At 30.7% G+C, this 27699-nt stretch overlaps 2 protein-coding genes across 4 annotated transcripts in view; one reads left to right on the top strand and one right to left on the bottom strand.

Annotated features, from left to right (window-relative positions):
• The window catches only part of LOC124354747 (COBW domain-containing protein 1-like), a 225382-nt gene that overhangs the window by 86367 nt on the left and 111316 nt on the right, over nucleotides 1-27699 (bottom strand). The window lies entirely within an intron of this gene.
• On the top strand, nucleotides 210-27695 carry LOC124354748 (alpha-tocopherol transfer protein-like). 3 transcript variants are annotated; one of them, XM_046805420.1, is made up of 7 exons: nucleotides 210-397; nucleotides 15140-15281; nucleotides 19991-20150; nucleotides 22356-22608; nucleotides 25183-25293; nucleotides 26664-26769; nucleotides 27426-27695. In XM_046805420.1, exons 2-7 carry the CDS (start codon nucleotides 15146-15148, stop codon nucleotides 27590-27592), a joined length of 933 nt encoding a protein of 310 aa, XP_046661376.1. In that variant the 5' UTR covers nucleotides 210-397; nucleotides 15140-15145; the 3' UTR covers nucleotides 27593-27695. The 3 variants fall into 3 exon arrangements, with proteins under 3 accessions (XP_046661376.1, XP_046661377.1, XP_046661375.1); XM_046805421.1 differs by lacking the exon at nucleotides 210-397 and adding an exon at nucleotides 8396-8530; XM_046805419.1 differs by lacking the exon at nucleotides 210-397 and adding an exon at nucleotides 9656-9826.

Here is a 27699-nt window from a genome sequence, read left to right as displayed (position 1 = left end):
AATAGCCTACCATATAAATAGCAGTGACCAACTTAAAAATAAACTGCACAGAAGTCTGCTGCAGACTGAATACATTAGACTGGCATACAAAAACTCTTTTGCTGCATCTTGTTTTCTTGAGTAGTGTTTATTATTTATACATATAGAGTGGCAATATGTGATTAAAAACAGCAAGTAGTGTCCAGAATATCAATCATCATACAAGAGTTAATATTATAATCTTAGGTATCATTAAAGCAAATGAGTGAACTTTAAAAACTAATTATGTGGTGCAAAGGTCTGGAAGCCTGCATATTTTCCAATTCAAGTATATGGCACAGATAAGGGATAGGTTATCTTTGTTTAGTGTAATAACAGATAAGGGAGCCAGTCCAGTCCCAACTTCAGCACACTTTAGGTGAGTTCTGTTATTAATTTGTAATTTTTCTTCAGTCACAACTGATTTAATAATTTATTAATTCTTTTAGCTGATTAAGGCCAATTAACCAAATCTATTTGACATATTAGCATCATCAGACTATACATATTTAACAAGCACAAAAAATAATATAAGTGTTTTCAAGTGCTCTTAAAATTGGGTATTTTTTCTCTGAAAACATACTTCTGAAATAAATACTAAAAACAGCAACAAAAATTTAACCAGTTATTATACAATGATTTTTAATATAATAAAACCAGTCTTTACAATTACTTTTCACCTAATGGTTTCGTTTTCATTTTACAATGGTTCTAAAACATACAGTTGAGACTCGAACATGAAAGTAAGGTTTACCAACCAAAACTATTTACTTGGTCACAGAAATATTTGAATTACATCAATTATTTTATAACTATCAATTTCAGTTATATTTATGGCAGGTAATATAAGCTTTCTACTACAATGCAAGCATAGCATGTGAACATGGATATGGGATACAGAGATTTTCCCAAACCCTATTAGACATCTCTATGTTTTGGGTAATTTATAAGTAAGAGGGGTCAATGATATCCTTCCACAAGTTTATGAGATACTTTTATTGGTGAATGAACGCATTCAGGGTTGTTAATGCCACGGTGGCATCATACACATGATACGCCTAGTTCTAAGGTGGTGTTGAAAACTACCTTTTTTATCCCTCCAAAAGTTTTAGTTTTGAACAAAATATCCTCCCTTTAAGTATTAACATAATACAGTCAAAAGATTTTACTTATTGGTATGAAAAATGTTTATTTAGATATCTAAGAATCCCGAAATGATTTGTAATGCATGTGTTGTGTTATTTATATTAAGAAGAATAAAATGCCAATTTCTTCTTGTTTTACTTTGTTTTCCCGAAAACCTGGCTTTTTCATAAACTCTGCCACCCTTCGGTCCACATTAGGCCGAGTTTGTGGTACTCTAGTGTAATACAGTTTATGCTTCAGACAATAAAATGACATTAGTTGGCATCATTTAACAATTTTTTAATTATATAATTATATACAAAAAAGTATTTTTTTAACATATTATTAATAATTGTAAAATAATCAGAAGTTTTATTACAATGCTAGATGTCAGTTCAGGCATGGGTTATTGATACTAGTACTAACGATGTCACAGAGGTGTCACAAAAGGTGAGAACAAAAAATGAATTAATTATTTTACTACCATGAATGTTTGAAACTATAATACCTATCTCACTGACCAAATATGGCTCCTTATTTCTAATTTTTTATGTAAAATTAGAAATTTTGTCATCCCTTTGAGTAAGAGGCTTTGCTAACACTCAGCAAATTACAGAAAAATGTCAAATTCTCAGTAGAATAATTAAAAAGGCATAATGATCCATTTATTTTATTTTATATTACCTAATATGTCGTCTGTGTACAAAATTTGCACTAATATATGAGGGGGCACTCTGCTTGTATTTTCAAGCCAGAATATTTTCTCAGAGAGTGGTATTAAGTAAAAAAAGTTCTTTTGGTGTATTATACTCAGTAGCATAACTAAGGGGAATTGAATATCTCCAAATGCCTCAACATTAAAAAAATCTATAGCAGACATCCAAGTTGTTTTAAATACAGCAGTTAATTTTTGTTATTTGGAATTAAGCATACTTTTACTTGTACAGGAATTTAGGCCTGACTCTAGGTTTATTCAAATTTGTTCCATATCCCCTGGTGTGGTGTATTCTTCAATCAGATTTATTCCCTGTACCGAAAACCAAGTCCTACTTAAAAAACTGCACATTTGTACTTTTACAAATCAGAAATCAAAACTCAAAGAGAACTCTTGGTCAAATTGAAGCAAGGAGCCCTACTAGTAAGCTAACAAACACCCTATTGTTTTCTCTATCTATTGGCTTGTTAACAACCTTTCCTAATCATGTGTACATTAAATGAAGGAAAATACGATAGCATTGAACAAACTAATGATTCACTATCAGTTTAAAATGCTACCACCAAGACATCCCAGTAAGCAATGAAACTGGAAACAAAGACAACTAAAACTGATTACCAAAGTTATCACCGCTTTGGATATGCCACCTATTCAAACTCAAACCCATCTCCTTTACCCTCCCCCTCCTCCTAAAGTCAAACATTGAGAATCTACTATTTGAACATTAGAGACATTGATTGAGACATTTTGGTAGTTGGAAAAGGAATTACAACATATTTGGCTGGGACCATTAAACCTGTAGTTAAACCTTGCATCCCTATCCGACCACCTCAAACACACTTTTTGAAAACAAACTTACCAATCCTTGTTCACTATATGTGCTATACTGGTCAGCATTCAAAATCATCCTTCATTAGCCATTTTTAGTATGTGAAAAGCAATCTAACAGCAACACAGATGGTGTTTTTTTTCACATATCAAGTTTGTATTGGCTAATTAAAAAACAATAACTAGCAGTGACGAATTCAGGAATATTTTCCATAGGCAAACAGGAACATTAAGATATCCCATATCTGTGTTTTCTTAATATAGGTGCCTAGAGATTATACATAAATACATATACTTTTCTGAATGAATGTTGAGTGGAAATAAAAATAATGTATTATAGCTTTCAAAGAAAATGTTTTTTTTCTTAGTTTCGAGACATTTCTCTTCCACCATACACTGAATGATTAGTTCTATTTCAACTAATCTTATCTGCATTAAATTAGACAAGAGATATTGGTAGATAGATTTCTGCCTTACAACATCTGATTGTTAGGATTTTGCTTTCCTACACCATGTTAATTACCTTGTATTACTTGTAATCCAATAATTAACACAAAAAAAGTTCCTGTAGTTAATTTCATTATAATTTTCTACATACACTTTATGGCTTTATTTTTTTAAATTGAAGAATTTAAATTTAAATAATTTATTTATTGGTATAAGCAAGTAGTAAAGTTAATAGTTACTCTGATTTGGTTTAATTGTTCTATACATTGTTAACTTATTCATATCATTGTGCCAATTCATACAATTTGAACTCATTTTTTAACAGAAAGCTTGATATCAGTCTTTTATAAACATACGCAGTGGCTTAAACTGTTTTTGTTACTATCTGATTGGTATAACAACTGTAGCAATTATTGCATGGTTATAAAAGCACTTTTTTATATTCTTTAACAACCTAATTGGAATTGCTCACAAAAGAAATTTTAAAACTGGTTTGAAGTATTTCCAAAACAAACAAAACAACTAATGGGGGAAAAATTGATAAATATTAGTATACTCATATAGAAATTTTTATCTATTTCAGAAAAATAATCATGTCATGTGATGTACAAAGAGCGTACACGTGTAACAATTGCAAAAAAGTTAATTGAGTATGTTTTTCCTCTAAATTCTATATAATTGTTTGGATTTGAAATCTCTTGGAACTGTATACCACATGTATTCAAAGTAACTATATTTTGTACCTGTCCATAATAAGATAAGAAAGAATGTCTGTTAAAGACAACAATAGAGGTTAAGGGAGAAGGAATAAGATGGGGGAAGAAGAAGGTACCTGGTGTTGGACAATATTAAGATTAGAGGGGCATAGAAAGGGTTCAAAAATTGTGACACAAGACAGGACAGAGTCTAGTGGATGGCTTTAGCAGACCTTCCTGAGAGCAGACAGGTCATGTTGACTGTGATAATGCATCATTTGGTACTTCTAAAGAGAACCAAATTTCAAGAAATTTAAAATTGAATGAGTGTTATTAAAATCATTAAAAAATCAAACTAAATTAATCACTGTTGACCTTTTCATATCTTCAACAGTGTAAGTTGGTACTGTTTGTACATTGTATTTAGCAAACTTCTATTCAAACAAATACTGAACTACACATACAAAGCTATTCATAAAAATACACATTAAGAAATGGTGTACATAGGAGAAAATTGTACTGTCATACCAAAACAATCGAACAAACTCTCTGATCATTTCATTATTATAAAATAATAATATTTTTAAATAACCTTCAAAGCCGATTTTTATTGCAGGGCATTAATTAAAATAGTTAATGGTACAGGATTATTTTATTCTAAGGATTATTTAGAAAAATTTACCGATGAATACCTTAAATAAGCAACAGGTAGGATTATACAGATTAATTAAATAATAGATTATAAAAATTATTCCTGAAAAATTTGATTTAAAATTAGAGTTAGGAAAATATTAGAAGCCAACTAGTAACGAGTTTTCTTATCTTGGCCTCTGGCTGGTTTTAAAAACGTGTGCAGTTTGATAATGCCAAATAATTCCTATCATTAAGATTCAAACACCAAAAACTATATTCTACTGTCAAATATAAGTAACAGTTCATATTACAGATCACAATGTAAATTAAACACAAACACAAGACTAATTACAGCCCCAGCCAATTCCAGTTGTATACAGAACAAGAACACTATGAAAAAATGTACAACATCTATGATAGAAGCATTGAAGTGGCTTGTCTATGAATAATGGATTACTTGCCACTGACCAATTTAATGATCAGAACTGGTAGGATAAACTGCATGTGTTTAAGATTCACTTGGATCTTTATTAGTGTATAATGCATGGCACTTAAGCTCTTTGTATGGCACTGAACATGAAATGCAACGGATCATGACTTAATGTCAGTAACACAATGAAACTTGAGTACCTATCCTCAAAGTTTCTTTGGGATAGTGAGGTAGAAGATGGTATACTAAATTTGAATCAGAGTTCTTGAAAAAGCACGGTATGTCAAAAATATTGTTTATTACACTGTATGTATGTAATGTACAGTATTTTATTTTATCTGTACACATGAAATTTACAACATTTATTTTATATATTTGCCTTATATTTAATAATAATTCATCTACATTAAGTGTCATTGTCCATATCTCATTATCAATTAAAATTTCATCACATTTATGTCTTCTAGAATTTTGCAGAAAAAACTTACTGAAATTAGTCGTGGCCATTCAAATTTTCCTCTGGTGTGATAATGATAGGATATAAGTTTACATTTTGTCCAAACAGATGCCAAATTAATAAGACAAACTGTGTTGAATTTTAAAATTGTACGGTGTCATATGTTGGCAACATTAAAATTAAAACAAACATTTGGTTTAAATATTATTTTTGGAATGAAACACCAAATTTATGTATATATCAGTTCATAATATCTGTCTATTAGATGAGAATTATTATTTAATGCTAACATGTAAAGACTTTTTAAGTAGGAATAGTAAATTTCATTACTATTCTTGAAAGTGACCTATTGCGGAGCAAGATTGCATTTACATGGGAAATGAAACCAAGCAAAAAAGAGAGACAAAATCTTTTAAAAGATTATCTGACAATTTCATAGTCTAGTAAATTATTTAAGTATGTTTTAAAAAACAAATTTAAATTTGTTACAATATATTTTGTTTGTAATAAAAATAAAATATCTTAGTTAAAGTTTTAATTTTAAAATTTTACTGCTTTTTTCTCATTATTTTACAAAAAAAATCATTAGTGCTCCTGTTGGCCAAACAGAGAATTAAAATTTTTTTATACAGGGAAAGAGGTGTTTAAATATGAAAGAATTTTTACACAGTGAAAGTAATGTTTCGGAGTAGAAAAATCAGCTACAAGGGAAACAATAACTTTCGCAGATCTCAGCTGTATTAGAAAGTAGCCCATTCAATTATTAGTCTTGACACACACCTGATAAAAATACAACAAAGGTCTCTACTTTCTTTTAAATAACAATATTTATGAATATAATTATAAATCCAATAACATTTATTTCCCATTAATGGCCCTAACTGATTGTGTTTTAAGGATTACAAGAAGAAACTTCTTATCTTGAGATTGTTGACTAATCTCATGCCCAGTGATTAGTCTGATGACTTAATGCTTAAGGAGAAATAAAAGCACCTCAAAGGTGTGAAAAATGCTTAAAAATGTATTGCTGGACAGACAGAATTTAAGACATTTGCCATCGTAAGTTATATCTTTAATTATTGTACTATAAGGAGATATACAAAGAAATAAACCATTCATACATACAAGGTGTTCTGAGGTGTGGGGGATTATTTTAGTTAGTTCTGAGGTCTGACACTTGGGTTGTGCCACAATATATTGGTTGCTAGCACTCAAATAGTTACTAGCTGATCTACCTGAGCCTCTCACTCTACACATGGCAGTCCAAATGCTCAATTTTTTCCGTGTCTCAAGTTATAGCATTGGATGGGTTATATCTTGTGCAATTAATATAATTAAAGGTTACATATTGTAAAACAAAAATTAAATTTGTATGAACTAAAATAATAAACAAATAATTAAATTTATAAACCAGAGTATACTATATATTGAACAGTTTTGAAGGGATAAGATATTTTCTTAAAACTATGAATTTAAAAAGCAAATTAATAAATAAAAAATAAAAATGCTGATGTAATTTAAACTGCTATTCTTTTAAGATATGTTAACATCATTTAGAAAAGGGATATTTTTGGCATAATAATAATTTAATGGTACAGCAAACATTGAAACAAATTTAAAATTACACATTAAAGCAATTATGTACAAGGTAAAATCTTTACACATACATTAAGTGAAGGTTAATTAAGGGAAAAAGATTAACCGCCAAATAAATTAGACAAGGAGGCATTTCCTGACGGACCTGGTTTAAAAACCTCTAAACCTGCAGCCATACAAATATTAACAGCTTCCATGAGAACAGATAATAACCAATATTGTTTTATTGTTTTCTGAACAAAAGCTGGCTTAAGTGGGATAGTTTTGAAATGATAACAGCAAGGCTTGTACTGTTTACCATATATACAATAATAAATAATTGTATATTTTCATATAATAATGGTTCCTGAGTTTCACTTTGAATTAAAAACATTTTCCAGAATTAATAAGATCATAAATGTTTAAACAGAATAGTGTTTTTTTTTTACTTATGAAATACAAATTTTTATTCACCAATACATCAAAGTTATGTAAACTATTTATTTATTGGCTTCTACGTAAATGTAGACTTTTCTGCATTAAGTTAACAGTTTTACTGCATCATTGCACTATAAGTTTAATTTAAATTATACTTGATTAATAATTTATTTGTAACTGTCACTTAAAAAATATATCTATTGTCATCTCCAGTATTGGAAATGAATGATAGGTAACTAGAACCACACTAGCTGCAAGCTTATAGCATTTTAAAAAGTTAAAGCTTTCACTGACTCTGTGATAATTATGTTTTTGTGATTAAATTCTGACAAATTAAAATATTATTAAAGTTATATATATATATCTAGAAATAATTCGACTGATTAATTTTACAGTGATTGTGTATAAAAAACTATAGTGGCTGTAAAAGCATTTTAATTTTAATAAGAGCTCAAAATTCACATATTCTGTAGTGCAAGAATAAATATATCAGCTTTAAATTTTGAAAATTAAATAGTAACACTTTTGCATGAGCTTTATGAGGTCTATAGAAATACATACCAATTTTTCTCAATTAGATTATTGTTTTAGACCTAATAATATTAACAAAATAGTATATTTTAATGAAAAGTAGATAGGACGAAAAACTTCAAAATGAAAATTAATTACTTTAGGATGGTATACACTGAGAAGATTAAATCAATTTAAATGAAAACTACAAGATGTCATTCTCCCTTTTGTTATTTACAGTTTAGATACTCTATCTAGTTTTTATTTGAATAATATTGTAATCAGGCTCTATGCAGGATTGATTTTTAAATTGAGTTTTTACAAGGCTGTAGGAAGGCCATATTTTAATGAGCTTAAAATAATCAATCACATGAATTTTTTTTAATATCAGTTACCATACTGAAAATATTTTCACAAGAAAAGTGTTCTGCAAATCCCTCTTGATTTTGTAAATTTAATTACAGCAATAACTTGAAAAATGTATAATTCCAAGAAATTGCTGGATTTCAAGGTAGAGCCTGAATATTAATGGTATTATGATGGCAGAACTGGTTTTGGTGGCCAACTACACTAATCAGTTAGAGCCCATAAGTCTAGATGAGGCAAGGCCATGTTTTTATTGGCCTTGACCAGTCAGTCCAGCACCACAGAGCAGAACAGTAAGTGTGTCTTCCTAACCTTACTTTACACACCTATTATTTACTTGTTTTAAACATGTGGATGAAATAGAAATAAAATTCTTAAAGGTTAAAGAGAATTTTTCCAGTCAAAACGATTACTGTACATTGCATGCTGAGTAATAATTTGAGAGTAATCCAATCAATACTAACAATACCAATCTTTAGAAATTAGCATTACTCTATAGCAAAGTATTATGCAAAAATTAATACACATGTTATAGTTTAGACTACTTATACAACATATTCAACATAATTTTCTGGGTATTTATGATTTTAACCTAATAATTTCAGTAGCGATTTAGCACTCAGTAGGAGCCCTTGTTGTGACTCATTTTCCTAGTATTTTATAAATAGTTATAGAGTATGTACTCACATTTCAATATTTTTTCTATACCACATAACACTTCTGTCCATGCCATCAAACTAATTCATAAAATCTTACATTTATCATATGAATAAATAAGATCTTAGATATATAGTGCACCAAAACTGTGTAGTTAACATACAAATTGCTAATGAATGAGCAAAACAAAACAAATATAAATAAACTGTATATTAATACAAGGGTCATTCAGTAATTAAAGTTGTAAATTGGTCTGGGGCAAAACTGTCGGTAGTGCAAGTTAGGTACTTTTATAGCTTTAAGTTGGGCATCACTGGGATGTTTACAACCTCAAACATACATTTCAAGATGTTGAGTCCACTAGAAAATTCCACATTAGTTGAATGATATGTTATTAATTTTTTACTTGCTGAAGGTGAAAAATCGGTTTATATATATATATTAACCGATTTTTCACCTTCAGCAAGTAAAAAATGAATAACATATCATTCAATACTATATCTTCATACTATAGAAAGTCCAAAGTTTATGGCGAAGGTTGTAGAATCATGAAAAGTTTTACAAGTGGTTTGAGTAATTAAAAAATGGTCAAGACTCAGTGACTAACAAACACCATTCTAGCTAAACATTTGCAGTTCAACTGCCCTCACTTGAAAGTCAAATTGACATTATTCGTGCCAACCGCCTTGAGACTGTGGAAATGGTAGTTGATAACATTCAAGTTAGAACTGGTTCATTTCATAACAATAGCTGTAACAAGCTGAAGTACCCCAAACATGTGCAGATGGATCCCAAAGGAGTTATTGCGGCTACACACTGAGGAAAGAAGGTCGAGAATGTGTGCAGAGCTAAAGGAACATTGTGCAAGAAAAGATGAGCAATTCCTCAACAAAATTTTAACTTGTGATGAAACTTGGTTCAGATTCAAAAAGGTAAAGCATAGAATAGAATCAAACCAACTCATCTTTCAAGAAAAATTTAAAAACACAAGCATCAGCAGGAAGTCATTTTGACAGTGTTTTAGGATGCTGAAGGTCCAATTTTTTGTGATTATCTGAAAGAGCAGCGTACATTTAACATCCAACACTACTCGGATTTGTTTTTAAACAAGGTAAAGCCACCCATGAGATGACACATGTGGATTTCAGAGGAGAGATGTGATTCTCCAGTAAGACAATGCAGGTCTTCATATTGCTCAACTAACCTGTAAAACCATCAACAAAATGGGCTGGGAAGTACTGCCTCATACCCCTTAAAATCCTGATTTAGCACTTAATGATTTGCTCACCCATTGGTTTGGTGCATTGAAGGAAGCATTATGTGGGAAGTGATTCCTGGACAACGAGGAAAATATTAAGTTTTGTTCAGGGCGGGAAATTGGTTCAAACATCAAGAGTTCTTTGCAGTCAGAATAAAACAGGTTGTAGCCCATTGGAACAAGTGCATAAAGGTTCAAAAGTAAAAAAGTATTATTTTGTAAAAATAAACGGTATCTTCTCCAGAAATATTTGTCTTTAATTACTGAATGATTCTCGTAAAAATAAAATATAAAATCATGTGTTGTTGAAAAAATAAATTACTATTTTCATGAGTTATGATGTAAAAAAATACACAACATAAAAACTCCACTACACATAGAATGCCTACAGCTGTGACATAAGTAACAAATAAAATACTCAACGACCATATACTAAACAATCAAAATTATAAGAAAAGGGTGCAATAATCCTGTATCTGTGGAACCACTACTGATTTATCACTTTAAAATGTTTCTCCAGTATCTAACGACTAGTCACAAGTCATTTTGGGAGTCATCTTCAATCAAACCTTGTTATTGAAAATCTGATTTGAGTATATGAGATTAGATGGGATGTTTCACAGTTTAATTTTATGTACTGTTTAATGATTAATAATGTGCAATAAGTACGCACTGCAATTATATAGTTGCATTACGTTGGTTTGCCGTTTCTGCTTGTCCACTTCGACAGAATGAAAAATAACAGGATTTTGTCTTCTACTTCCAGTGTGGGAAATTTCGTTTGAGGAAAAATTTGGCTATATCACTGCGTTCAACATTTTTTTCTTAACAAGAGCATTTGCTTCAAACATTTGTTTATTACTCTCTAGTCTGAAAAAAGACATCAATTAGACACACGGTTAGCAACATTTCTATGTCAAACCGTCATGTCATGTTTTATTTTTTTTCATTTTACTATACAGTTATGATTGCATTAAGTGACACAAAACTTTTCATCATGAAATTTGCCATTAAGTGGTATATAAAAGTAAAATTTTCAAAATATAATAACTATATTGAAAATTTCAAATGTTTGAACCTAAAAATGCAAAAATTTACTATTTTTTATTTAAAAACATAATTTTTAGAAAGTCGAATTTTTTAATGTTTTACACAAAAATCCTTTGCGGAACATTTAGTATATTTTTGAAAAAACAAAAAATGTTCTAGTTTTTATAAGTTCGGAATTTCTTTTTCAAGGCAAAAAAATCCTAAACTGAAATACAAAAATGGATTCAACTGCATATAAATGTTCCTTCCAGTGTACTGAAAAAGAACATATATAACATTTTACATCAATAATAAACATTCTTTATAGGTTTGAATGATGATGTGCACAACTAGCAAAATAGTGCCTGACATTACATCCAATCATTATAGCCAGATCCAGGGTTAAAAGTTAATACCAAACTTTCTCTAACATGCACTCTCTTCTGATACCTATCTAGCTAAGCAAAATCAGATCCTGAACCAACAACTATTATGGCAAGAAATCCAAATTTACCAGTACCGTATTTCTTCTACTAAAAAGAGAATTATTGCTGATTGTGCTGCCAATGAGGAGTTATGGAGATAAAAATCCCCTTCCTAAGGTCTTATAAGAAGGCTCCAAAATAGTACAGTAAAAGAAAATAAAAGTATTGAAGAAAATAAATTCACACCATACCAATCAAAGAGCTGTCACAAGTCACATTTATGAGTTTTTGATAGGGTTGTTCCATGTTGTCCATATTACTAGAAAATGTGTATCAGAAAATACTGGCTATGTAGTTGTTTATACCAGTTACACCGATACGTAATAAACTAGGGGCCTTGATTAACCTCCTTTCAGTGTGGTGCTTAACTGCATGTGAAAGGAAGGATAGTCAAAAAGGATTGGAAAATTATTGGCCCATTCACCTGAAGTGAGTTATCTGAGTATTTCTTTTAAATTGGTTTAATTGTTCTGAGCACATAATATATAGCAATTTATACATTTTAATTTTCTCCTAAACATAAATTTAAGCCATTTACATTTATATTTGCAATGTTTTCTTTTTATTTTAAGTGATGCAAATGTTAGATGAGACACACACTCTGTCTCTCCAATTTTTACTGACATTTTATTCACATATTTAACTCTTCCTAACTTGTATTCAATGTTTTATGGGATATCGATAATGTTTTAAAGATTTTGGTACAAAAATAATTGTTTAGTACGCAAAAACAAGAGTTGTGGAGAAATGTGAAGACATTTAAAATAAACATGTTTGAATTCTATACACTAGGTATAAAAATTACTAAAACTTTAGAAACAACGAAAATAAACACTTAGAATTTATATAGGCTTCCATAATTGTGACTTAATTCTGAACTAGAAGTTTATTAATGTGTTTAAGTGATTTTAAAAAACCATATGAGGAATACCTGTTTCTTAATTAAATCCTGGGGCTTTACAACTACTTAGAAACCAAAGTCTTTCCAGTATTCAAATGTAGTTCCTGCTTATAGTGAGTGACCTACTTTTTAAAATACTGTAACACCAAACTGGTTTGAAGAAATCCACCACTACACTTGCAGAATGAACATGTTTTTCAATCATAATTAATTAAATTTGAATATTTCGTAAATAAAACTTAGCAATGTATTCCTGTGTGCAGCTTTAGAAATGTGAATTTTACATTTCCGTACTTTCATTCAAACAAGTTTGTTAATAAGTAAAATAAGTTAAATTAAACTTATTATTTACACCATACAATATAGTAAAATGGAAATAATAAAATAATTCTTCCATGTTTCATTAATGAATTTTTAGTGTAAATGTAACTTTTGTTTCAAATTTGTTTTGTAACTAAAAATCATTATATAATTTATCGTCAATTGGTTATAGATTTAGAGATGAGTGGGAGTTCTATTTATTATTTTCTTTGCCATTTAGTAATTTTTAAAAATTTTAGAAATATTAAATAAACCATTAGTTTACTATGATTGGAAGTGTCATCATGTTTTAGGTTGAGATTAAACTGCAATTACATTCTGATAAGTTTTATAATTTATCTTTAAATATTCAGAAACAAAATTGTATAGCTCTTGACAACAATTAAGTAATAATTTGTTCCATTGCATGTAAGCTTTGCTACTTCCAATATACTCGTAAGAAAACATCTTTGGCTTCAACTTCATACCTGACAGTAATAAAATCAGTGCAGCAGTTTTTCATTTAAAAAGATGGCCTTATTTGAAACTACACATCAACAAAATTGAATAGTTTCATTTTCTCAACCATTATTATGTGGAAATAGGAAGAACCACACAAACAGATACTGGCTTTTACTAACAATATGGTTTAAGCTTAGTCTAAAAGTTTGAAACACACCTAACGATCATTGCAGGAAAAGGAGTTTCATATATATTATATCATAAGATTTTGATAAAAACAAATACTAAAAAATTAACTAGCAAAAATGGTTTTGTAGTAAAAATTGTACAAAAGTCTCCCTATTTCATATAGTTTCAGAATAATCTATATATACGTGTTCACAAAAGAGTGTCACAAACTGTGACTGTACTCATTATTTCAAATGAAAAATGTCAGATAAACATAGGTTGAGAAGTGTTCTATTTAGTCGCTAGCCAGCATTTTGTATTTTTTATAAAAATATTATTATCTCTAAAGCTAGTTAAGCTAAAGAAATCAAATTTGGCACATAGATAAGAGAAAAATAGTGAAATTTGTGTTATTTTCTTTAATATTAATAAAATGGTGTCTTTTAGACATTTTAAAAATAAAATAACAAAAAACCAGTGTAGTTATAACAACTTTACAAGATACTATTTTGCAATTAAAAAAAAATTCCAATGGTACCAACGAAAGAAAAGTAAAAGCAAAAGCAAGCACGACCAATTTAAAGATACGCTTGCACAGGCCGAGAACGCTAAACATGTCACAGATGAGAGGTATCAGCTGTTTGTTGCTCCTGGCTTGTGCAAGCTTATCTTTAAAATGGCTGTGCTTGCTTATGCGTTGACGGATTTCGTTGGAAAATGTACAATTCGAATTTTCATAAAAATTTCAAAACAGTTGGTATCTTGTAAATTTTTTATACCTGATGTAATACAACCGATGCCTATCAAAAGACAAAATGTTTGCTGCTCTGGGCTTGTGCAAGCGAACATTTAATAAAGTGGTCATACTCACTTATGAATTGACAGATTTTGTTGAAACAAAAACCGTTTGAATTGCAATAAAATTACTCAAATAGTTGCTGTCCAGTAAGTTTTATAACTGTAATGGTTTTTATTGTTATTTTACATGAACAATTTTCCACAAACACCATTTTGTTAATATTAAAGAAAATAACACAACTGTTTGTTTTCCTCTAATATATTATAACCTATGTGCCAAATTTGGTTTATTTAGTTTAACTAGTTCTAGAGATAATAACTTTTTAATAACAAATACAAAATGGTAGTTAGCGGCTAAACGAGAGATTTTTTTTACCTATATTTGCCATTTTTTGTTTGAAATGATGAGTAACCCACAGAATTTTGTGACACCCTTTTGTAAACACCATGTATATGCTTTACATAATGCCTCAACCACTGTAAAATATATTACACAGAAAACCCAAATAACTTTATCCAGATCCTCAAAGCCAAGTAAACTATTTATAATCATGTCTTTGATTGTATATAGTTTTTATTTTAAATATTAAGTTTTTTATGTTGTAACAAAGGTTAGTGAACTATTTATATTGTACTTTTATTTCACCAAAAACCATAAATCATACAAACAACAATCCGTTTAGAAAAATATGTGCCATATACAAGCATAAAAAGTTTTGCAGCTTGTGAGTCATTCATGTTTACAATAAACTATAGATATGATACAAGCATGAGTCATTCACAGTAAAGCTGTTTATGCCCTATTGTTTCTTATACTTATAACGTTCTCTTTTATTATTTTCAGGCCAAGATGTTAGAACAAGGATCCAAAGAATTCCAGCAATCTGTTTGCGAAAACTTCAACACCAGTGTAAAACAGGTCGAACAGGATGTGGAAACCCTTAGAGATTGGCTAAAAAGTCAACCACACCTACCTCAGAGTGCAAGTAAGGTTGTATATAGTACCTATATTGATTACTAGGTCCATTGAATAGAAAATATATATTTTAAAACAATAAATAATTGTAATTTACTATTGAAAAACATTAAGAGTCGCAGCTACTTATTTCCACTTTTCACCCCTTTCCACCAATCAACTCTGTCCATTTAAACATTTCCCTTTATGCTGCTTTTAAATCAGCTTGTACATAATCCAAGAGTAACTTATTAATATTATTATATTCATGGTATTTTGTACCAAGGATATAATGAAGTGTATAATTTGTTTATTAGAAAGATGAAGACAAACCAAAACAATTTTATATATGTAACTTTTTATATCTGCAGTTAAATTATGCACACTTTAAAAATTAATACATTTTGTTGTTGCCATAACTATGTATTAGGACATTAATACTTAATATTTTCAAAATTTTCTCAATGGCATAACCCAGTACTAATGGTCAAATACATTCTTTCAAGTTAAGACAAAACTCCCTAGTGATTTTTATAAACTAAACAAAGACACAATTTTTTTTAAAGATACACTAAATTCTGCATTGAAACTTTATAATAAATTACCAAGTGATAAAAAGAAATGAGTATTATTTTGAACCTTAATACAATTTAAATTTTCAAGAATTTTGGTTGCATATATATTGATTATGCCAAATGAAATTGTTATTTTCTTTGATGTTCAATTTGTACAGTATTTAAAATTGCTAATCTGTTTCATAATGCTTCTTTAGTCATTTTTACTTAACGTCATTTTGCTTTGCACTGAATTGCCAGAGACTCTAAGAGTTAGGAATATTTGGAGTTAACTTGTGATATATGGTTAATCTTTCTCTACGTGTTGTTCATAAAAATGTTAGAAGGTGATTTAGATGTACCATTTTTTAAATAATTGTTATCCATTTTGAGGCCATGCCACCTCTAGAAGGGTTCACTTCTGGTTGGGTTACAACTTCCAGCTGAATCCACACAGGGCACAGAGATAAATCGATGTGTCACTAAAATCTTGGCAACTTTATGGATTTCCACAAGTGGCACATCACTAACCGCAAATGTTGAGATTCTGGAGTTCAAGGGTAGTTCGATAGGTCTAGTCTACTGCGGCAGATGACTGTTGGGGTTGGTGGGGTTCCCTAAGAGTCAAAGGTTCTTGCTAGCCTAGATATAAGGGTGATATTGACTGGAGAGGCTGGTTCACAGCTGGCTCCCCCTTCTTCCGAGGGGACATGACTAAGCCCTAAATTCGTAGATTGCCAAAATGTTGGATATGTTTCATCCTGGCCGTGATGATCGTATAGTACTAGCTTTGTCTCTACCAATACAAAAGTTTGTCCACATATATCAATTTGTCAATAAATTCTTCTGACATTTTGAAAGGAACATACAACACAAAAAAACATAAACATACGATGCACGCACATAAAGTGAGGTTACATTAATTTGTTGTTGTATGCACATGGGAGGATCTTTTACTTCCCAATGGTTGTCATGAGACATAAAATTTTACTTAAATGTCTGAGACTGTTTCAAATGCCTCATGACCCAATGGTCTGAGACAGGCGCTGATATGGTCTCAACAAAGGCACTTTTTCCTTGTATGGCGGCCCATTCGAATGCATGGAGAAGTAAACAAAAGTCCGACAAAATTATAGGAGCAACTCACCAGACTTGTTTCCAATAGTTTGTTCCTCTAATGTAAGTCCAGCCCTAGTGTTAAAGGCAGTCTAGCTTGAATCTAAGGCCGTGCTACAATTGCCCAACATATTTATATAATATAATTACAAGTTCTAGCAACAATTTTTTGCTATGAATTTGAAGATGGTAAATTGATTTACATTGGTAACTTGTACCATCTGGACAGAATAAAGAAACAATGTTGAATGTTCAAATATATTTGTTTGCCTTATTTTTATTGCCCAGGTGGTGTTGCCTCCGTAGTCTGGCAGTTCGTGTATTTAAATGAGCAGGCACCTACCGCGATAAATTAAGAAAACCTTGTTTAATGAAATTTGTGTTAAAAATTAATTATTTTAAATAGCGATTTACAAATTGACATGCATAAGATAATGGTTTTAAAACTCCATTTAACTTGCTCAATGCCGACTTTTTTTACCGCCTGATCAAAAATAAAAGTTAAGATGGTAATTTAATAACAACTTTTTTATATATAGTAATGCTAAAATTACAAATCCTACTCAAAAACAGTACAATTGTGCTTATCATTTACAAACATTTTGGTCTTAATCGGATCTTAAGTTTCCGAGTTATGAAGTTTCGAAGATGCAGTTTGGCTAAAATTTATAATTTACTTTATATGCCTAAACGGAGAAATAAACAGGCTAACTTATAATATAACTCCCGTTATTGTAGCTCTACTATTTAGTCTGTGGTTAAAGTTCAAACTCAGGTATCTATAATTTTACTAAACTGATCCTCGAGTAAAGCAATTCACACGGAGACTGACAAAACTACGCTTAAAGAGTTGTGACACAACAACTCGACTTTATATGTATATATATTTGCCACCTCTAGAATTATGCCGTCCAGGGCAAACAACCCTCTTCTAGCTGCTGCTTTGAATACGTTAGTGAATGGTCTTGCAAAATAGCTTATTGAATTTGCATTAATTTAATATTTTTATGGGGCTGGTGAGTGGAGTGAGAAATAAGGGCTTAGTCCATTGTCTTACCTTCATCGCCTTATTTGAAATATGAAAAACTTAATTTTCTGACCCAACCGTAAAGAAATGAATAGATTCATTATGATGAAATATATCATGACAGCATACATAGTAAAAGAATAAAATTGTTTTTCTTATTTTGTTTTATATTATTAAGCAGTGTTTAAAAAGCTTTGAGTATAGTAAAATTTTTATTATTTATAGTTTGCATATTCAAAAGTTATAAAAGATCATATTTTTATTTTAGGTAAAATTCAATAATAGACTATAACAGAGACAAACAGATAATTTAACTTTTAAGAAATGGCACATGGCCTACGTGTAATTCCCAAATATATCCCAAGGACTATTTCATTTTCGTAATATTTATATCTGGCAATGGCTTTAACTCAAAAATTGTGATTTTGGTGTATGAGGCAAATTTTTATAAAGGCTCTAGTAGTTTTTAAACTTTTTACTACTTAATGTAAAAATATGATTAAACTTTTTTGGAATAAACAAAAACTGTATTAAAAATGTAATGGTAACTTCTTAAAAATATGGAACGGAAACAATGTGAATCAAAATATACTCAAAAATTGACTCTCAGTCATTTTCTGTAAAAACAGCAAAATCCACTTTCTCCATCATATTTTGGTTCTATTTATATTTTATAAATTTTACAGCAGTTTATACAGCCTAGCTCTATCTGCTTATTAGACACAGAGTATTTATCTTTATTTGGTAAGCCAGTCAGTTTTCGTGGTAATAATAATAACTTTTTTTACTTAGATCAATAACAAATTTACAATGCATAATATTTTTCAGGTCTGTCATAACAATCTTACAAAATATGTACAGTATGCATTATTGCCAGCTTCAAAATCAGCACCCATAAACCAACCATAAACCAACTAATTCTAACAAGACGCAATACTGAGATTAAAATGAACCTTGAAACCACTAGATGGCTATTTATTCTTAAACAGTAGCTCCCTGTTATCACTACATACTGTATGTTCAAAGACAGATTTTTAACAAATGTAGCTCTAACCTTAAATGGTACCATATAAAATCTTCTTATTAAATTTGCACTATAGTACGAGTCATAGCTATGCAAAAGCCTGGGTTGTGGCGCGGTGTTGCCGGCTGTAATGAAAGAATAACTAGTGTTGGGATAATCAATTGAGTTCAACAATTGAGCGATCATTACTGCTCATCTTTATTTCTCATCTGTCTTCCTGATGCCTTTATTTTCACGATTCAAATCAACACGTGTTTACACTTTGACACAGAACATGACCAAAAAATATTCATAATATAAAAACATGCTATACTTTAAAGCAAAAAATAAAACGGATGTAAATAACCGGAACAATGCAAGACATCGTCACCTCACACTAAGAACGAGTTGACATAATAATGTGTCAATGCCGCAGGGTGAGGATGGAAGTGGGGTTGGGTAACATCGCATACTGTAATATGTCTCGTACTATAGTATAGATTAGAATTTTTATTGTTGTACCTCTTAATGTTTTGTAAATTTACTTTAAAACAGAGTTGCATGGCAAACACTCTATTAAATGTTAATTTTGATGGAGTTATGGATATTCATTCTTTTAAATACTTGGTATTTTATGAATTCCTTAACTGGTAATACTTTATAATACAGCTCAATGGGAGTAGATACTAAGTTATGATTTAACTCTCAGTGATTAGGTGTCCCGAATTCCACAATCATGCTATATTGAGAAAGTTTTGGTGGTCCACACTGTCAAAAGCTTTAGTCAAACAGTATTTTTAACAACTGTTGAATAAAGATGGCTCTCCAGGGTGAGGCCAAAATATCTCAAGATTTTAATTGTATTAAAAATTTATCAATGTAGTGTGAACTAAAAAAGTAAAATGATTGTCATATACAGTATTAGTTGTTCATCATCCACCAACCTGAAATGTATGAATGTTTAATAGCTGAAAATCGAATTTCTAGGTCATTTAAAACTACTAGAACACACCATTTACTGGTTGTTGATATTCTTGCAGGTGACACTATGCTGAAAGCCTACATGATAGGTTGCAAAAACAGAATGGAGCAAGTGAAGCAACGGTTGGACAACTACTACACGGTCCGGAAGGTAATGCCAGATATCTTCGAAGAAAGGGATCCCTTGACTCATTTAATGAAGGAATGTAATGAAGAAATGTAAGTAGATTACAAGACAAATACCAATATGTCAGTCCTTCATACAGAAATTTTTAAAATCAAATCACAAGATTATTTTCCATGATTTGGTACTAAAGCATAAGTTTACTATAGCAAAAAATTCAATATTACATAAAATAATCATATTGATCATTACTCATACATTTTAAGCTCAAATCTAGAGAACAATGATAATTTAGTTCTTTAGACAATATGAAATATCTATATTTAAGGCATTCGGATCTCTTATCTTTTCTATATTCTTATAAACATATAAAAGTTGTGTTTTGAAATATTAATGTTCTGAACTCTACTTAACTGGGAGGGCCAAAAAATGTCACAGTTATCAATTGTTTATTGCCCCTGGCTTGTGCAAGCATATCTTTAAAGTGGTCATGCTCGCTTGTGCGTTGGAAAAAGTACCGTTGGAATCGGTGTAAAAGTTGCAAAATATTTAGTATCTTTTAAAAATGTTATAACCTATGTGAATATCCAGCAAGAATCACTTCTGGCTGGTTTATACCTTCCAATTGAACCTACCACTGGGCACAGCAAAAACCGATGTGTCACTTAAATCTGGGCAACCCTATGGATGTCCAGGAGCGGCACATCACTAACCGCAAATGTTGAGAATCTGGAGTGCAGTTGATAGGTCTAGTCTACTGCGGGAGATGACTGTTGGAGTTTGGTGGGGTTCGTTCCCTAAGGGTGTGCCACCCCTTGCCTGCTTTGACTGGAGAGGCTGGTTCAGAGCTGGCCTCCCCTTCTTCCAGGGAGGCATGACTTTCAGATTAGTGCCCTAATTCTTCCACATGGATCTCGATAGGAGGTGGTCCCTACCCCATAACCTTACCCATTCCGAATATCCTGTCACTCCGGAAGCTGTACTAAGGTTCTTACAGGACTATGTGCAATTTATAAGCTTCTTGTCCTAAGTGAACAAAAATCCTATATGGAACAACTGATGCCAGGAACAACTGAAGGTCAAAAATAACCTTCAAACAAAGAACTGACGCGTATCAAAAGGCAAAATGTTTGCTGCTCCTGGCTTGTGCAAGCGTACCTTTAAAGTGGTCATGCTCGCTTGTGCATTGACGGATATTGTTGAAACAAGTACAGTTGGAATTGCTCCAATTGTTGGTGTCATGTAAATTTTTATAAATGTAAATGTTTTTGTTGTTTGGCTTAAAGATTTTTCAACAGACACCATTTAATTAATAATTCAGGAAATAACACACTTTTTTATTTTCCACTTATCTATTCAAACCTCTGTGCAAAATGTGATTTATTTAGCTTACTAGTTCTAAAGATATTAATTTTGTTATAAAAATTACAAAATGGCAGCTAGTGGCTAAATAACACATTTTCTGACTTATACTTATAGGACTTATTTTGCTTAAAATGATGAATACTATCCTCCATAGAAGCGTGTGACACACTTTTGTGAACACTAAGTATATATAGCTTATTCTGAAACTATAAGAAATAGGAAGACTTTTGTGCTATTTATACTACAAAATCATTTTCTGCTAGTGCACTTGTTAGTAATGTTTTTATGAAAAACATTTTTCACACACTGTGATAATGTTTTAGAGTAATAAATTCTACATGATTCTATGGAAAAAGTATTTAAAATACATGTTGGTTTATAATAAACATATATGGCTGCGTATGTTCGGCTCTAATAACGCTGAGTCTCTCCTCACTCCCACTAACCTTTATTAACTACATTTACTACAACTACTTTCAGTTGCCTTGCCGTCATGTCAGCATATACAACATGTTCAACCACTTGCTTGGGTATTTAGTTGTTTTATTTATTCTTTATTCATAACTTTTATTTTATTTTGTGGGACTGGGTGTGTGAGCTGAATTTTGTTTATTATATAGATTTATAAAAAAGTCTGTTCTATTAAAATTGTTTTAAATAAGAGCTCGCTGTCACACACAGGTCTCAGCCCATGTGGGCAGTATTTTCATAATAATAAGCTTGAAATTATAATTATTGTATATTTGAAAATAAAGAGTAATTTGATTTGATTTATATTATTATTAAACATTTGTATTGAAAATGTCAAAAATAGACTACCACTATAAGAATATTGAACTGCTATTTCAAGAGTTAACTAATTACTAAAAATTTTCTTAAAATGAAAATATAAAATTTTGGTAAGGATTTACACACTTTGTTTTCAAACTGTGCAGACATTGGTACACACTGCCCAAACTGACACCAGAAGGATACAGAGTGACTATGGGGAGAATTGTAACTGGAGACTTAACAAAATACAACCTGATACAATTCACTAAAAGATTATTAATGATGGAAGACATCAAATTAAACCAAGAAGCTTTCTACAACGGAAACTATTTTGTATTTAATGCAGACAACTATGTGTTGGGTCATGTACTGAGACTGACCCCTCACATAGCACGGGAGCTGATGTACTGTGTACAGGCAAGTAGTTTCACTTCACATTCATCTGATAGAAGTAAGGAATTTATTTTTGAAAGAACATGCATTTGTAATCTATGGCATTTTAATTGGTGCAGCAGAAAGCAGCCCAATGTTTAGCTGAACATTTGAACTTATAATTTAAAGCTTACAATAGAAGAGAATTTATTAGTGAATTCTCACAAGAAGAACAATTACCTATTGTTGTAATTTCTGTACTAAAACCAAATCCAAAGAGGTTGAAATATATGTACCAACTATGTTGTAGAACAAATTTTGAGTGGTAAATCTCTGTATGAATATGCATCCATTTATGCATATACATATAATATTGTGGAAGCCCCTACACACTATACAAATAGATATTCTTCAAATATCACATAAACCTTCATTTTTTGTATTATTTTGGATGTATAAGGATTTTTAGGATCAACTGGCAAAATCTGACTAGAGGAAAAAGATTGTAGAGAATTTTTTTAAAATCTATTTTTCCTATGCAAACTTTTTTCTTGTAACACAGTGTTAAATTGATAACTAATATTTGTGGGCTGTATGTCATGAAACTTATGGTCTGTTAAAAAAAGCTGTTAATACGTAATGATTTAATTGTATTATGTTTTTCGACACTTCTCCCAGTTTCACAAAACTTTTGAACCCAGATGCAACTTGAGTCTAGAGTGTCTTATTAGACGATGAAACTGGGAATTTGCCCCAATTATGTCAGCCTTTTAATCTACAAGATAAATTATTTTTATCTTCTTTTTATATACTTTAAATTTTTTTACTCTGATATGTAATAAACAAAAAGCAATTGCGATAAAATAGGATGAAAGAAAGTAGAAGGGGATAGAAGAGAATAAGCTATCCAAATTTCTTACCTATCATAAATCACCCAGCTCAAGGAGGGTTGTAAACATAAGATCACTAGATGAAATAATCATGCATCCCTTACGGCTCACTGGTCATCTTATTCACCTTCTACATTTTATATAGATAACCTGACGAACTAACTGCAATACTCCTTATAAGAAAAAGCAGACACTCAACTTTATTATGAACTTCACATATTGATTATTGCCGTCATGAATAAAATTTAATCTAAAACAAACCTTATGAAATTCCATTCCCAAAAATCTCTGAACATCCTGAACCAATTTTTTTTCAACAGTCATATTCTGAACAATGTGTATTTTACAAAATTTCTAGGGGTTAATTTAGATTCCAATCTAAAGTGGAACTCCCACATTAACTTGTTAGTTAAATATCTTAATTGTGCAACTTTTGTCCTGAGGTGCATTTCTAAATTTGTCTCAAGGGAAAATCTCAGCTTGGGTTATAGTGGTTTATTCGAATCAAAAATTAACTACGGTTTCTGCAGGATCCTCTTTCAGTAGGATTTCCTGCATACAAAACAGCATTATGCGCTGCGTGGGAGATAGACCAGTGAGACTGCTAGCTAGTTCTTCCGATCAAGTGGTACTCTCACCCTGGCATGCCTCCTGATTTATCACACAGTAGTTTTTGTGTTAAAAACAAACATAAAATTATAACGCTACATAAGGAAAGTCTCTTGGTTGACAGATTCTGTCTTTCCTTGTCTAAAAATTCAGTTTTCTTTTTTGAACCTAACCTTTTAATTTCATTCCACATTCTTTAAAAAATGCTAATAGTTTTAAAAGTTATAAAACAAATTTTTTTAAACCACTTGATTGGGAAAGCTTTTTATAGCCTTCAGGAGGAGGTGCTTGAGGAATTAACGACCTGAAGTCAGCATGTCACTTGCTTCTCATGAATTTTTATCTATAATTTGTTATAGCCCTGTGATTCATTTGTATTATCAATAAAACTAATACAAATGTATATTGTATTAATGCACATACTATTTATATAATTACTGAAATATATATATAATGTTATCACTTATAAAAATTGTAAAGTTCTAACTGTATTAATAAACAAGTTTGAAGTTTTTAAAAGAATTACCTAGTTTTATTTACCTCTAGAAAAAAATTAATAGTATTTTATAATAACGTATTTAAAAACATATACAACCCAGTTTGTAGCCTCATGTGCACTTAAAAAAACAAATATATAAATAGGCCCAGCCATTACTTCTATGATTTATATGTTTGTTGCAAGTTACTTTTTTACCAATTTTAATAGTCTCAGATTAGTTAGTGCTATATTAGTAGTAATGTTAGTAACCATAATTAGGGATGATACAGGATTTGTATTGTCCGAACAGGTCATCTAATGCCAGACTGTGAGTAGCCTTGAAACCACCTACAGTCTAGTTTTACAGATACTTCATCACTAGAGTCAAGTGTCTGTACAAAGTGTATGAGTAAAAGTAAGAATTAGTTAGGATAACCAATTTAATGACAGGTTCCCTGGTAAGGTGGCTGAAGTGAAGACGGCATCTCAGGTCGTATAGAGTACAACAATTTTGGTAAATAATTGCATAACAGTTTTGACATCAACAAGTCTGTAAAGAAAATTACAAAAGAATTATTCTCATTCTTCTTAATTCTCATATTCATCACTGATACACATTATTTATAATTTATTGGGTTTCAGGATGTGTTGCCAATGCTGATAAAGGGAATCATCTTCATAAATGCTCCTTCATACTTGGATTTACTCCTAAACATCATGAAACCATTCATGAAGGGCAAGTTATTTCAAAGAGTAAGTAATGCTAGGAAAATAAAATAAAATTAATGATTTCACTGTAGCAATATTAGGAAGATATCTGTTTTTACTATTTGATATTAGGTACTATAATTAATTATCTTGTACATATTCTTGTGTGGTGGTGTCAAGAGAGGACTTGAAATGCCATCTGAACCCCCAGTGTTCACTTCTGGCTGTTTTATACTTACCAGTATCACCTATACTGGTTACAGCATACACCGATGTATCACTTAAGTCTGGACAACCTAATCAAACTGAGATAATGGCCTTTATCCCTCCTCTTGGGATCTCAACAGGAGGCATTCCCTACTCTCAGCCTAATCCATCCAGAATATCCTATCTCTCTGGAAGAAGTGCAAATGCTCTTTTAGGACTAAGTGCAATGTTTACTTGTTTTAAGTGAATAAAAACAGTTATTTTTGTATTTAAATAGAAATTCCTATCAAATGAATTAATAAAAACATTGCAATAATACTTTAATAATAATACTAATAATTTAATATCAAACACTTCATTTAATGTTCAAAAATAAGTTAAATTATTATTGTTAAAAATAAAGGTATACTTATTCTTTCAGTAACAGGATTTTTTAAGTTAGGCGCTTATGTACATGTAGAAGCACTCATAGTTCGAATGATTATATTTTTGGTATCATAGTTGAGTTTATCTTTTTCTTCTGAAAAGCATACATCAGTCCAAAAGTGTCCATTTCCAGTCCTTGTAATCTATTTCTGGTCTGGAGTGAAAAATCTAAACTCATAGCTGCGCCATACTATTCAATGAACTAAATTTTATACTAAATCTACTAAATTTTGGAACACTTATTACTATTTTTACAATATTTATAGACATAAAATTGAAATAACTTTGGCAACTAATATAAACCTTCTAGGCAATTTCTAAGGTTCCTCTTACAAAATTATGTCATGAGTCATGATACTGAAATCAGTAGACTTCAGTTCAACTGAAGAGACCCAAAAAGTCTGAACGTAAAAATACAATGGCCTTATATTTCTGCAAACCTTATTCTTGAGCTCCCTCACTAATATGAGGTAAAAGTGAAAGTAAAATCTAAATTTATTCCTGATAATCACACAGAGTGCAAGACACACTAGATCACTCAGAGTATTGAATGGGTGTACCCAAAGCCAAACATTGAATCAATTGATTGTTGTTATTTTCAATTTCACTTTATAATCTTCTTGGATATCTTGAGAAAAGCACAATTTAGCAGGAACTCACAATATAGATTTCAGATCAGAGAAAACTTTAAAATTTGGAATGAAGCAACAATGAAAGGTAATTATGTCTGTGTTACCTCTTAAATACAAAGTAATAATTATTTGCACTCTTGTTGGCAACAGATTCATGTACACACGGAAGGCCCTGAAATACTGGAGAAGTACTTTCCAAGAGCGTTGCTACCAAAAGACATGGGCGGTGAAGAAGAGACCTGCGACACATTGAACAGTAATAAAGCATCGTGTTTTCAAATCCTACCATTAAAACACTAATTTTAATTAACCTAATGTGAGACAAATTTTTCAGTGATTTTTTAGGAAATTAAGCATATTTTAATTTTTTTATCAATATTACGAACAAATCAATTTATTAATAAAGTATCTACATTATGAAACTATTTTTTTTTAGTTTCATAAATGTATAGTTAAACAATCCAATCAGTTATTGAAATTTCTATTTCCAACCAACCTATTAAAAAGTATCCATTATCAATATCAAGCATACGAGGTAGGTCAGCAATATTGCTATCAACACATTAAAGAAGAACAAATTATCAACATATTTATAATTTTCAACAGATTTCCAACATTACTTTACCTTTTAAGACTAACTACCATTAAGGTAGAAGAAACTAAAGTGGTTTTAGAGAATAATCTGACTAGTTGAATAAAGATTTTGAGAAAATATTTTATTTGATAAAAGAGTTTTCAACAAGTTTCTTAACTAGTGACAACCAAAGGAATTCTTTTGTCTTTACTTTGAATCTAAACTCCCAGATTTGAGACATAACTACATTGTGGGGTTTCTAAAACCAAATTTTCAACAACATTTTATGCATCCTTAAGCAATTTTGAAATTTAATTTTACAAATTTGTATTTTACAGAAGCTTGGGCAAAGACCATGGAAGACCACAGAGACTGGTTCCTAAGTGAGGGCTTGCTCACTTCTGATGAAAAGAAACGGATTCCAAACAAGTCCCCAGGAAAACTGAAAGGATCCTTAGACCTGCAAGAACTTCAAGGTTCCTTTAAGACACTCTGCATTGATTAGTGTCCTAATCTTCTTCTCTTGTAAATTATCATCAAATTATTGTTATACAAATAAGATTTGTACACAAGTATATGTTTAATTATATTTTTCTACTATTTAGTGATCAT

This window comes from Homalodisca vitripennis, chromosome 2, assembly GCF_021130785.1.
Source record: "Homalodisca vitripennis isolate AUS2020 chromosome 2, UT_GWSS_2.1, whole genome shotgun sequence".
Classification (NCBI taxonomy): domain Eukaryota; kingdom Metazoa; phylum Arthropoda; class Insecta; order Hemiptera; family Cicadellidae; genus Homalodisca; species Homalodisca vitripennis.
Note: the sequence above shows the minus strand (reverse complement) of the source record. Positions and strands in the feature narration are given on the sequence as shown.